General features: G+C 26.7%; 1 protein-coding gene across 1 annotated transcript; it reads right to left on the bottom strand.

Annotated features, from left to right (window-relative positions):
* Positions 1-4,808: 4,808 nt before the first annotated feature.
* LOC111035836 (flotillin-1) lies at positions 4,809-14,777 on the bottom strand. Its single transcript, XM_022317627.1, has 11 exons — positions 14,411-14,777; positions 13,592-13,667; positions 12,177-12,267; positions 10,722-10,865; positions 9,997-10,116; positions 9,544-9,674; positions 9,366-9,450; positions 8,328-8,515; positions 6,158-6,368; positions 5,884-6,053; positions 4,809-5,510 (listed from the first exon to the last, which is right to left on the bottom strand). The coding sequence occupies exons 1-11, from the start codon at positions 14,460-14,462 to the stop codon at positions 5,501-5,503; spliced, it is 1,278 nt and encodes a 425-aa protein (XP_022173319.1). The 5' UTR covers positions 14,463-14,777; the 3' UTR covers positions 4,809-5,500.
* Between the last annotated feature and the right edge of the window lie 226 nt (positions 14,778-15,003).

The following is a 15,003-nucleotide window of genomic DNA, read 5'->3' as shown; positions in this document are numbered from 1 at the left end:
GATGATAACGCTCCCTCCCCTAAATCACTTCAGTAGCTTATCAGTGTGTTTAATGAAAAATCATGACGATAATTGTTATGAGCTTATGACCAATATTCATTTTTTTTTTTATTGTCTTTATTATTTAATTATTTTTACTCTGAACTTAACAAATCAATGCATTAATTGGTAGACAAAAAATATTAATAATTTGCAACTGTAATATATTTTGACATTAATGATTATTGCCTATAAATACTGTATGGACTACACTTCAACACTTGCTTATAAATAGGAACAGCACAAACGACAAATTTTGTGTTTTATCTTTTATGTCATTCTAAATTCTGTGAAAACAGTTTTTAATTCCATTTTTTGATTTACAGGCACAGAGTTACCAATATTATTGTAACTTCGAGCTCGCACTGGATGTCTGCACCTATAATGAAAATACCTATACATTATTATGGTCATTATACTCATTCATTGTGAGTCCGGGATTTATATTAAAAAAAAAATAATAATAATAATAAAAATGGTACATTTTTAATTATTTGTCATAAATTGGTTATAGGAATAGGATAATTTAAAAAATAGTTATAATTCAGCTATAATAATAATAATAATATTGGCACCTACCAAATAAGAAATTATAGAATAAATCTTTAACTTCGAAGTGCTAAAGCAAACCTTCTCACTACTCCATTAGGATCTGCAACGATAATTTCTTATCTAATTTATAGAAATTATAAGAGCTAAATCTTCGCCTATTGTGTTACGTAAATATGTTTTGACATGCCGTAGAGTAGAAAATATTTAAATTCTGCTGTTGCAATTGTAGACATGGGTCAAGTTGCTAATATTTTGGAAAAATCTTTTATTCCATTCTAAGAATTACTCTATTGCATTCCATGATTTTTTTTCGACTAGATATTTTGTCCATTTTAGTTTCCACATGGAGAAATTAACATATACCAAGGTATTTATTTTGTTTAATAATTAATATGTTAATAACTAATAAGGATACAAATTATAGTATATTAATTTCACATAGGTAATAAAAGTTTTAATTAAAAATAATATTTATTGTTTTACTTCAGTATAGTATCGATACTTTTGAAATAAATAAATGATTTTTGATATTCTAAATGCTCTTTAAATTGTTGTCATCGAGTGCATTTTTCATTAAATAAAGATTCATTTTATAGTATTGACAGGGCTAACATTTAGAAATATACGCCACGGTACACTTATAAAATTCCACTTTTATTTTTAGCAACAGTAGGAGGTGGATGTTCCGTACTAAAAATAAAAACTATGAATACGTATATAAAATTAGGTATAAAACTTTATATGTATTTTATATAAAGGTACAAATTCAATTTAGTCACCACGGCTTTTCTGATTTTTTTGTTTGTTTTTGAAACCTATATTTTAACGAGTTAAGAACGATGGTGAAAAAAAATTGTATAAATCCTTATTTTGGAAGTTATATTTGTCCAAAGTTAGCTCGTAAGTTAGTATTTAACGAATGTTGATTTTTTTCTTAAGATTCTAAGTATTTTAATTGGTTAAGAACAGCTCATAGTAATATAATATAGTATATATTAGTAAAGTATCACAAGTAGACGGTAGTCGCCCGCTACGTCTACCGGCTCCAAACGCCAAACTCGAGGTCCTACGCAGACCCCTTGTAACGTCGTAACAATCTAGCATTGCCAGTTAAAGTAACTCAAGTATATATAGTGACTCCCTTCGCCTGCAGGCTCCGATCTTCTAATTTCTGATGTATTTTAATAAACATTGAAAATGTATAAATTCGTTATCAAATAATTCATCCAATTCTTCATTATATATTTAAATATTTTACATAACTTCTAAGTTCTTAGCAGCTTTTCTAATTTCAGATGGTGTGTATTCTCATATTATATAGTTTCCAAATAAATAAATATTTCGATCGACTCGTTCGACGCACTAGTCTTTATCTTTGATAAAATTACAGAAGTTAATAGGTATGTAGAAAAACGCATTTTATACAGGTAATTATGAATTATATTTATTCCAAGTTGGATAATCACAAAAAAAAAATCCCTAAGAATTTACCGTCCCAAACATTTCACAAGGGGGGAAATTCCCCCTGCCCCCCTTAAATATTTGTCTGAGTACAGTGCGTTATAGATTCTGAGAGAAGCGATCATTGAAATCAAATTTAACACATGACAGTGACCCAGTGGTCAGCCTTTTTTTTGATCTTGCGAAATTTCATCTGGGGTTATTATTGTCTTTTGACAGGTCGATTCTTTTTCAGAATCTATATTTCTGGGGTTTTTTTTTTATCGATGTGAAAGCTTAATTATATTCCCGTACATATTATATATAGTATATACCCAACCACTCAGGTAGAACGATCGTTTATAATCCTGGATAGGATACGATATTATCTATACCTTTGTAACTTGTACATGACTTTTCTATATTTTAATTACAGATTACCTACACTCCGAATAATCCAGAACTATACACAACGGCTGGTGTTAAACAAGGTACCTATCTAAACAAATTTGCACAAAAAAACAAGTTTAAATATAAAATTATAAATTTACTTCATATTATACAGATTAATAGATTTTTTTTATTATTAGCAAAATTAATATGATAGTATTTGTTGCTTCAGTAAATATTAGATAACTTACTGTTTAACTGTTTAACTGGTAAATTCTTGACCAAAATTGTATAACTCAAAAAATGTAATATGATAGTATAAAAAACTATTTTAAATACTATAGATATTATCTAGGTAAGTCTTTCATAAATCTTGTATTATTTAGCTTATGTTGACCAGCGTGAAAAGCATTGGTTCTAAACTTCTAACTAAAAGAATATATATTAAACAGGTTAGTTTTGTCATTGAAATAAAAAATAAATAAAATAATGATTCTGAATTTCATTAATCTAAGTAAATATTAATTTTTACAAGAAAAAAATTAGATAGTAGAGTAGGTACCTACATTAATTATTATGATTGTCGTTTACCCGCCTTTAACATTGTAAAAATACCTGGTGTATTGACACAACTAATTTAATAAATAAATAAAAAAATTATTATTTATTATACCTATAGGTATACCTATTGGTTTTTCGATATTTCAAATTGTAATATGATAAAATGAGCATTTTTAAATTGCAGTACCTAGGTGCTAGGTATTTTACATATCTACTCTTAAATCATAAGTAACTTATGACTAGTCATAACTCACTTAAAAATTATGGTAAAAGTAAACATTTTTGCAAGCGAAATTAATTTTCTCGGGAAATCGAATTTAAGCATGATATTGTGCAAGCTACCACGATGAACGCTGTTATCTTTAAGTCTACAAAAATTACAAAGACTCGCCATATATTTTGCCTGAACTCATATCTAAGATTCTAAGAGGAGCAATGAATGTATTGATTTTACAATGTGCGTTTTTTGTGTGTCTGTCAATCTGTCATCACTCATCACAATATTTAGGACAGTAAAAATGCTTCGATTTTCTTCAACAGCATCTTTTCTGGTAAGAAAATGAATCTAGTTAGTACTTGGGGACTGGGGTAGGGGGTCGGAATAAAATAATTCCCAATAGTTTTCAAAAGCAAAAGGAAAAAACAACAAAAAATTAAGAAAACTGAGATTTTTACACAAAACAAGTTTTAGTGTAACGCTAAAAAAATAACTGTAGATAGTGGATACCTTCATGCAATTTTAACTGAATATTTCTACAAGCAATTTATGTGCATCATACAATTTTCGAAATATCGCGATTATGTTTAAACAACTATGAGTATACATCATAGCCATAAGACAATTTCGAGTATATTATTAGTTTATTTTAGTCGATGAAAAAAATTGTCGGTTAGTCAAAAAACTTGAAAATGTACCGAATACAATATTCCTGATTTTTCAAGTCGTTGTTAGTGGAAATTAAAAAAAAAATGAGCGTAAATCCGCAGTAGTTTTTATGGGTGTCTGAAGTTAAAATTTTGTCAAAATTCATCAAAATCAAGAAAATTGGTACAATTTCTACACTAATCAACTCAAAATTTTTCTATACTTGATAAAATAGGTAAATAAAAGTTTACCAGAGTCAAATATATTTTGGTTTTGTTTGAGTTATAGATATTTAAAATTTAATTTTTTTTCAATAAATGTCAATACAATGTTTTCGCTGGGTCGAATATCGAAATACTTAAACATTCAATACAAAGTACCTACCTCATATAACTAGTTAAAATAGCATTTTGGAAATATTAAAGATCCATAGGCACGATTTTTTTTTTAAGTACCTACCTATATAGTTCAAATTTTATCAAAATCCCAAACATTTTCAAACATTAAGAAATATAAACACCTAGAATACCGCTACCGAATTACCACCGTTATTTTTTATAGACATTTTAAGTTAAAATTTGGGTGAAATCGCATATTAAAACCAAGACTCACAAATTAAGTTATTATATAAAAAAATTTAGATAAAATTCCTGTTTATATTTTATATATAAATTCTTTTTGATAAAATAGGTTCATTAAATACCTACAATACATTTACTATTTAGTAACGTTTATTTTAAAATATAATTTTTTCTTTGATAAATACATTGCCCCAACACTTTAGATTGGTATACACAATGGTAAATCAATGTGTTTTATTTGACCAGCAAAATTGGATATGTACCGTTTATGGGCTATCCAGTGAAGGATATGGTTGATGTAAATAAGATAAGTAATGACTCTTAAAATCAACATAGGTACTTAATTAAAACAAAAAAAAACATAACCACAGTTTAATAAATAATGTTAGGTATATTTTTATTTTAAAAACATATAAATGTACAAGTTTAATGCATAATATTACATTAGATATATGGTATTACTAGTAGGCAGTGGTCGAGAAGCTGCTTTTTTTTTTAGGGCGCCAACACTAGTTACTCCCCTCAAAAAAGTAGCCGGTTATTGCTATTGACACTTTCTGTGAATGTATATAGTATATGGCTATATTAGGTGTATTATAGCAACACTACGTTAATCTATACAAATAAGGTAGCGTTGCTACACATGCCCGCTGCTACTCTCGACCACTGCTAGAAGCTTTAAGCAAAACAAAATTGTAAGACTTTTTATACCATGACCTGTTAAAAGTTTATAGAAAGCAATAAAAAAGCATCAGACACATTCTTTATTTATAATAAATAAATAAATTTTATGTTGTATTGGAAGAAAAATATATAATGTAAAATTATTTATGATAAACAATAATATAAATAATAGGTAATGATTGATAATTAAAAGATAGTAATGATATAAGGAAAACTAATATAAAAGTAAACCTGCCTACAATAACTTAAGACATTAAGCAATTGATTAATTATAAAGTATAAATTATGTTGTTCTTTATTTACTCGAGGAGTATAGGAAGACAAGGTCATAAGCATGAAAAAAAATTTAATGATACAAATAAATTGATCGAATTTCCAGCCAATTTTCTTACAAATTCCTGTTACAAGATAAAATAATTAAATAAATATACATATAATAATTATGAGTTATACTTTAAATTAATTAGATTAAAACTAGTATAGTAATAAATGAATGTATTATTTCGTTTTTAATTCAAATAGTTCAATTTATAAAACTAATGTTTGATTTATTTTTTTTTTTTTTTTCGGAGATGTTATTTATAAATTTGAATTATAAATTACGTACAGAATATAATATATACATAAATATTTATTTATGTGTATTCATATTAAATATAGAGTTTGATATGTCTAATAAATCCATCTCAAATGATTCAATTAAATTAATAATTTACATATGACTAGTGACAGTTTTAATATTTTTGTTTTACTTAATTCCAAAAGACTTACATGACATCATTTATTTTAACTCCAGTTAGAGTAGTAACCATTTCAGGTACTTTATTAACAATTTGAATAATTTCATTTGTTAACCTTACAGCCCCCACATCCCCATCACCACTGGCCACCATTGTAATCTTTTTGGTATTCTCAAAAGGGGCTGCAACTTCAGCAGCAAGCTAAAATAAAATTTAAAAAATAAATATAACTTCATGAGTATATTATCGAAATATTTATATGATATCAATTTATAAAATGTACATATTATTCTCTTATAAATCACCTTTGGTAATGCTTCGAGAACCATATTAATAATTGCAGCTTTTTTGTATTCTCTCCATGCTTCTGCTTTTTTCATTGCTTGTTCTGCATCTGCTTTTGCTTTTGCTTGGATGGCAAATGATTCTGCTTCTCCTTTAAGCCTAAGTGTTTCAGCTTCAGCTTCAGCTTCTAATATAATTCGAGTTCTATTTGCTTGAGCCAATTTTTCTAGTCTATTTTCACAAACAAATCTATGTTAATAAGTTATTAAAAATATCTCGATGCCACCATGGCCAATTTTCACATGTCAGTGAAAAAAAGTTAGATGCCACCAATTATTAAAGTCAACATTTTGAAGTTATAAAAATATTATGCACAAGTCATACCAATTTTTAAATTGTAATATGTTTTACACTCATAACTTACTTCAAAATTTAAATATTGCAGAAATTCAACAAACAAACATATATGACTTTAAGTTTGATAATTATAGATCAATATATATATATTTACTCCAATAGCATTTTCAGTATGACTACACCATTGCAATTAATTTATAATTTACATGAAATATCAGCTCATAACTAGTGCAGTTTGTTATGTTTTACATGGTGTCGTTTTGCCAGTTTCTAGCACTTAATGCAGTAATAATTGAATTATCCTTTATTCATAAACAACTAAAGGTACTTATATTGAACTATAAAAAAAAAAATACTTTAAATCACCATATAGATTTTTACATGATCCTAAACTTGGCTGCACTAAGCGAGTTTTCAGGTTGATCATTCGCCCATTCTACATGCAATTTTCCGCACCGGTACAGTCATATGGAAAATGCTATAAATTTAACTACACCACATATTATGATACGCCAAATTGTTTAAAAATTCAAAATTTAAACCACGGGCTATGTTTTCATAGCAATATTTCTATTCGCCAGTGTCCTTGTGGCTCCTAGCAAATATCATACATTTTGTTCTAAAAACCAGAGTTTAAGATTCTTACTAGGTATAATCTTCATGTTTGAGACCAAAACCTGGAAAACCTATACCAACCACTGATTGCTACAAACTTTACTCTCATATGATATAAATATTTCTGAATACTACACAACATAATGAACATTTTGTTAATTACTGTTACTATATACCACAAACATTTTTAAAAATATTTTGACCTTTAAAAAAATGCTGTTGTATTAATAACTAAAAAATTCAAAATATTTTATCTAATTTCTTAATTGATATCAACTATCATCTATGACCATTGACAATGTTGATTTTTCAATCAATAGAAGAAAACTATATTTCATTTTCTAATATTTGCCGACGCCGTCCAAAAACATTTTTAAAAAAATACTTCAAAAGCCTGGTACTTGTTTATTATTGCCCCACCAGTACACCTTGTAAAATTTATCTCCCTACCACTCTTGTTTGTCATTGCCCCTCCTTATAGTTGTATTAGTGTGCCATTATTGTTCCTACAATCATCGTGTTTAGCATGTGATAGATGATCTATTTTAAGAAATAATTTAGGAAATAACTACATTTTATATCATAAGTATGCTTTCATTATTATATTAAGAACCAACTTAGTTTAAACCAATACAACAAATTTAATTTAGTACAATAAAATTAATTTTTATGAATTTATTAAAGATGTTTTTAATAATGATATAAGAATGACATTTTTATAAAAAAAATAATATGTGATTAAAATTAGTGAAATGTATGAAAATGGCCAAATAATATTTATTAAGAGATAGCGATGGAGGTGCTAGAAAAGAAGTTGCACGAAAGAAAAGGGTTTGTGAGTTAAAAATTGGCTAACTGGATATAGATTACCAATACACAGGTGTAAATTTAATATACTACTGGGCTCAAGAAATGACTTTTTAAAATTTATAATTATAATACCTTTTTTAAATTCAAGTTTCACATATCAAATAATATAATATATTGAAATATTTATTTTAAATTTATAAGTCTAGTAAATTTTTTTTTATTTTTATTGTTTATTTTATTAAATATATTTTATTTATGGTGGGGCAATAACAAACAAGAGTGGCGGAGAGACACATTTTATACGGTGTACTGGCGAGGCAATAACAAACACGTACTAAAAGTTTTAAATTACATTTATATAATAATTTATAACACAAATAATATTTTTTAGTTCAAACATTATATTACCGAAATTTCTCGGCTTCTGCTGGTCTTCTTACAGTAGCTTCTAACTCACGTTCTCGTCTTTGAATTTCTTGCTCTTGGACAGCAATTTGTTGAGTTCTTTCCACAACATCAATTTGCATTTGTTCCTCTTTTATGCGTTGCTTTGTTTTTGCAGCTTGAAGTTCAAAAGCCAATTCTGCTTCAGCTTTCTAAAATATTTAAATATTTGAAATAATATCAACAAACTGATGGAATTATGACAGTATAGAGGCTCAGAAGTAGTAGGAGTTGCATATTATTTTATATGCTTTCAATTTATAGCAGACCAAGCTAGAAATCTAAGCTTTACATTGGTGAGTTTAAAAACCAAAAACTTAAGACGTATATTTTTATAATTTAAGGGGAAAAGTGCATATTTCTTGATTTTCATACGTATTTAATATTTTCTAAAAAAATTGATCTTTTTCTTTCTTAAGCTGAGTAGTTTAATAATAATATTGGATACAAAACTCAGTATTATTTAATGAAGATATTTATTTTTATCGTCGCAGTTGACTATTAATTGAATGATATTGATGCAATGTGCATTTAATGTCCATCTCACTATATTTAGATATACTATCTTTTAAGTAAAATATTTTTTCTTAGTTCAATGAAATGTCAAAATGGATAAAAGTTTTTTGCCATATTTGAAATATTAAACATTTTCTTTTTCTTTTTACGATTTTGTTCTTGAAAATTAATAACAACATAAAATGGTTTTTATGGAATTTGCAATTTTTATGAATATTTATTAAATATTTTTGCATATTTGACATTTTTTCATGCATATTTTTCTATTTTTTAGCTCCTATAACTTCCTAGCCCTAACCTTAACAATTTAAATTAACCTTAAAAATATTTCCATTTAATTGCAATACAAAACAAATCTGGTATAAACAAATCGAATCAAACAATTTAACACCTAATTCAACTAATTTCTGAACGCATAAATAATTTTTTTTTATATACAAGTCAAAATAAATATATATACTATAATTTCCATATTTAATAATATACCTTTGTTTGAATTTCTACATCATATGCTGCCTTTTTAAGTTCAAAATCTCTTTGGGCTTTGGCAATTTCTGTATCATTAATCAATCTGTAAAACAATATTGATTAAATATTTTTGAAGTTTGATAAGCTACATAATAAGCAGTATATAAATATTGTAATCATATAAAAATGGTAATACTTGGCTGCCATTCTTTCTTCTTCTGCCATCGCTTCTTTAATTGTTGTTTCTCTTTTTGCCTCAGCTTCTCCAATACGAGCATCACGTTTTACTTCTGCAGTTCTTGCCAACCCAAGAGCTCTAAGGTAACCCTAAATAATGTAATTAATTATGGATTAAATTCACTAAAATATGAAAATAGTGTACAAAGCAAATACAAATCATTGTTAGAGCATTAAAATTAGACCTAGTAATAAGTGGTAAATAAAATAATATATTACTATGCTAATTATGTTAATTGGACACATGTGTTAAGCATAAATAACCTGAATACAGTAAACGTATTTACTTAAGAAACAAATGAAAATTATAATATTGTATTTTGAGAAGCAATAACAAAGTATACAAATTATATACACAACAAATAAAATCTACTAAAACAGTTAAAACAAAATTAATCCAAATAAATCTTACCTCTTCATCTCTTATATCTTTTATTGTATATGACACAACAGTTATACCCATGTTAACTAAATCTGAAGAAGCTACTTCAAATACTTGTTTACTAAACTTTTTACGATCTTTATAAATTTCCTAAAATTATAAAAAAATAATTAAAAAAATAATAAAAATGCACAGTTCTTCAACTAAACAATTTAATAAGTTCTAATTTTTAAATGATTAAGCAGCATAATTTGAATGTAAATCATTCCATACTTAAAATAGTTTACACTAAAAAACTATCCATTAATAATTTAATAATGTTTTTAAGCTTTTGAAATTTTATTTTTAAATTATCAATGTAGGAAGTATTATTATACATTAATTTAGAATTTTGTAAAAATATTAGTCTCACTAGTAAATAATGAATGATTAGTAATAATAAAATGTAAAGTTTTAAGTTATGAAGGCTTTTTGAAAGCGATCAAAAATAAATAATAATCCAAATAGAGTTATAACTTGTAACTAACGTACTCTTGAAAATAAAAATAATTTTATGGAATTTGTAAAAAGTTAGTAAAACAATTCAAATGAAAATGGGAGACAAACATTTATTTTATTGACAGTAAAAACTCGCGTCATTCAACAGAATTTTATTTTTTATTTATTTTCAATTTTGATTTAAAATTTAAAATATAGCAATAAAGTAGATCATTTATATTAACACACAAAGAATAGACATTTTTAAATAAACAAACCTCTACAGTCATAGAACCCATAATTGCTCGTTGATGACCTTCAAGAGTGTGCAATGCAATTTCATGAATCTCTTGCTTGGGTTTCCCCAAAAATTGTTCACATGCTGTTAAAAGCATTTCTTCATTTTGCCCTTGTATTTTTACCTAAACATTTAGGTAATTAATAATTTAAAGACACTAATAACCAAAAAAATCTTACTTTATTAGCTTAATAACTAAAAAAAATATATCATATATTATATTTTTAATTAAGTATTATAACATTTTTATATTTTTAAAATAATACAAACTCATCTCATTGGATTTGAACTACCTATATAAATATAATGTTGGAAACTGTTAAAGGGAATTTTTTTTTATATATACACAAATGAAATAACTAAATTGTTTTTTTATTTTTATCAATCACATAATTTTAAAATACATACTAACATATTTTTAATAATTTGTCAAAGAAGAGGTTAGGTAAATTATTTTCAAGTTTAAGCACATTATTAAGTGATGTGCAATTAATGGATGGTAAATACTAAATATAAATATTATAAGTTTGTAAGGTTAATGTTAATATATACTATATATTTTACATACCTAACTGGTATAAGAATTTTTGAATTATTTGAATTTTGAAATTAAAAAAATAATATATTTTACCACTTTAAGGATTATTAAGAAAATATTTTTAGTCATAACTTATAAAAAGGGCCCAGATTTCACTTTGGAGCGCATTACTTTTGTATGATATAGAACAGTGGTTCCCAATTGGTGTTCTGTGGTTATGTATACTCCGGCCCACGAGAGATCAGTACCGCTATTCGACCAAAATGTGTCCGCTTTCACGCATCTCCCACGTAGCACTCGACGATTGAGGCACATAGTGGGGGAAATCGGGTTCCGCGCCGTCGCTGCAGGTCATTCTGCATGCGCGTGACGGTACTGATCTCTCGTGGGCCGGAGTATAGTACTGTGATGATTTTTCATTTTAGAGAAATTATTAAATTTGTAGTCATTTGAAATTCTGGATATTTTTGTACTATTGAAACTCGATTGTCGTGAAAAAGATAGGTAGTCAATTTATTATAAATATAAATCATTATTACTCGCACTATTTTTACATACTATTGTTGTTTATTACTCAAATTGGACTCCAAGGTTAGCCCAATTTGATTATTTTCTTCCCATTAGATAATAATATTATGTTTAATTCTTAGTAGTTTTTAAAACCCGTAATAAGGCAACTTGTGCTCACATGCATCAAATACCACTGTTTATCTTTATTAAGTTTTACATTTTTAATGGATTATATTTATTTGAATTTTCAAGAACGTTTGTATTTTCTACATAATTCTCCTATTTTATTGACCACTTCTAATCTCCATAATAAAAATGATACATACTGAATTTTTAATTTGTCAATTATATAGGTATTAAATTATTATTTACGATTAGGTACTATACCTGAGCTATACCAGTAACAGATAATGGCACACCTTGGATAGTATATACCTTGGGACTATCAACTTGTATTGTCATAGTGTTCAAACAAATTCTAAAAATATTAAATATCAATTAATAATGGTATTAGCCGATAACAATAATATAAGTATAACATGTCAATACATCAAATTAAAAATTGCGTGCACACATATAAAAAATCAACAATGTCTTAACTAATATAATATTCTAATATTTGTCCATCATTTGAATAAGACTTGTATATAAGCAATAATTTAACATAAAATAATGTTACAAATACGTAATATAGTCTTTATGTAATATATATAATCAGTGTTTATACATTATAATAATAAGTTTTTTTTTTAAATTTTTTTAGAGAATATATAATTTATACATAAAAGCATAATAAGAATATGTGATACAAAAAAATTTAGAAACATGAATAAGGTGAGAGAAGAAACCATCCAGTGATCGCACTTCCTTTTGCTTAATATATTTGCATATTTTTTTTATTTAGTTGTTGTTAATTAAATGTATATATATTTTTTTTTTTCGTTATTCGTTTAGAAGCTCTGCACCAATTTCTTTTTAGTCACCGTGGTGAATTTCCTGGAATAGTGTGAGTGGCTAGGCCGGATATGAAAGGGTCAGGATGAAAAGGCAATTAGTATAAGAAACGTTTATAGTACGTTTTAGCTTCTTCGTGGATGGTTTTGATTTTTAAATCAGAATGGAGAGTAAAATTAAAAATATGAAATGGAGCATTGGTGATGGAGTGCAGTATTTTATTTTGAACAGTTTGTATTATGGTGCAATCAGAATTTATCGTTTGGACTTAGTTTTGAAGTTATGGCCTTTGGAAGTAAGGCACTTTGAGTTTTTTTCACATACCCGATACATATTCGCCTGCCAGCTCCAGTTGTAAAACTCAGTCATTCAAGCATCATTAATAGTGTTCTGAGCATACATATAAACGTAAAATCGCAAACTTTGGGATGCTATAATTTCAAAAGTAAGTCCGAGCGACCAATTCTGATTGCACCATTGTTATTAACTTGTTGATTTACATGAGTTTCAATACAAAAAAAATTTAATTGACAAGGGAGAACTAAACTGATTTTATACCAAATAAGTTAATAATACATATGAAAGTACCTATACTTAAAAAGTGGGTATTTAACCTTTTAAATTGGCATAAATTAATTGGGAGATTTGCCAAAAACAAACATTATGTCAATTATTAGACTCAGCTATTGACAATTATTTTTATTTATATTGAATTATATGGTTATCGAAAAGGTACTTAATTAGTAATTACATTCATATTTTTCATCCAACCTACAAGATACGAGTATATGACAAAGTATATTTTTCTGAAGACAAATTTATAAAATATGTGTCAATAGTATAATTACCTCTGACAATATTGTATAACGGGCCAAACAAATGCTCTTCCACCGGGTACCAAATTTGGTTTACCATAACAAAATCCTAGAAGAAAAAAAAAAAATTAAAATTTCAATGTGTAAAAACTGTTCCACTAGTAATTTTCAATTGTGACTCGGATTCTAAAACTAAATTCATATTCTCATGTTTTCTATTATTCCTTCCAAAAATCATAGAAATTCACAGCGTAACCAACATATCAAAACTATAAAATAAACACTTTAACCAAGACCTATACAACAGTGGGGTGACAAACTTGAAATTTTTCAGAGGCTATTCTAATATTTCACCTACCCAGATTTGTCAATTATCAGATAAAGGCGAATTGAATGTCATATTATAAATTAACTGTTGTACCTAGTTATTATTTAAAGTTAAAATTAGATAATAGTAAATTATCACCTATAGGCTATTACCCACCCAGCCTCCCTTAAGAAACTCAGAAGCTGCCACCTCTAAATTACACCTCTTTACAACCATATACATTCATTCATTTTTGATGTATTTATTATTATACATCCCCAATAATTCTCATAGAAGTTAAAAAAAGTGATGTCAATAAAAAGTATTAAGGTTAATTGAATGTAAGTTCACACATATTAAAAGAAAATTGAAATACTAAACAAGTTTAAAACTAATATGGTATAAAAATAATAATAAAGAAACAAAAAAAAATACCATTATTACTGACTCAACAAAAAAAAAAAATATGTATATCAATCAATGGAAATTATAATAAAGTAACTAAATTAATCAAAATACAATTACTTGAAATACATTTAAATTACCTGATATAACCAAAGCCTCGTTAGGACCACAAGTGACAAAACCCCAAGTCATATTTGTAGGTATTTAGATTCTATGTAACAAATATATAAAATATAGGTAGTATCAAATAAAATTGTCACATTACTATATTATTCTACAGGACTATAGAAGATAATTAACCAGTGTAAACTAATTCCAAATAATAAACTTGTCAATGAACAATTTTATATGAAAAATGTTTAGTTGATTATCAATTTGTAATTCTTTTTTAAGTTAACATAAAAAATGAAATTGATTAACTTTATACTAAAAAATCACGACCATTACTGCTACCTAGAAAGCCGAATGCCGAAATATGAAATACAAACTATGATTAGTAAACAAAAACAACAAACAAAATTCAATACTGGGAAATGGGAATGGCATAAACGATAAGCGGTCCCCACTCCTTTTCCAAAACTATGCATAAGATACAGCCGTGCAAAGTGGTGCGAGGTACAACTAACGTAATATTATCGAGGTTCCAGTTAGGGTGACGTCATACATAATAAACGTCACTTCGTCAACACCCATGAATTACATTACAATGTCGATAAAATAAATTTATCATAAA

Source organism: Myzus persicae, unplaced genomic scaffold (genome assembly GCF_001856785.1).
Source record: "Myzus persicae strain clone G006 unplaced genomic scaffold, MPER_G0061.0, whole genome shotgun sequence".
In the NCBI taxonomy this organism is placed as follows: domain Eukaryota; kingdom Metazoa; phylum Arthropoda; class Insecta; order Hemiptera; family Aphididae; genus Myzus; species Myzus persicae.
Note: the sequence above shows the minus strand (reverse complement) of the source record. Positions and strands in the feature narration are given on the sequence as shown.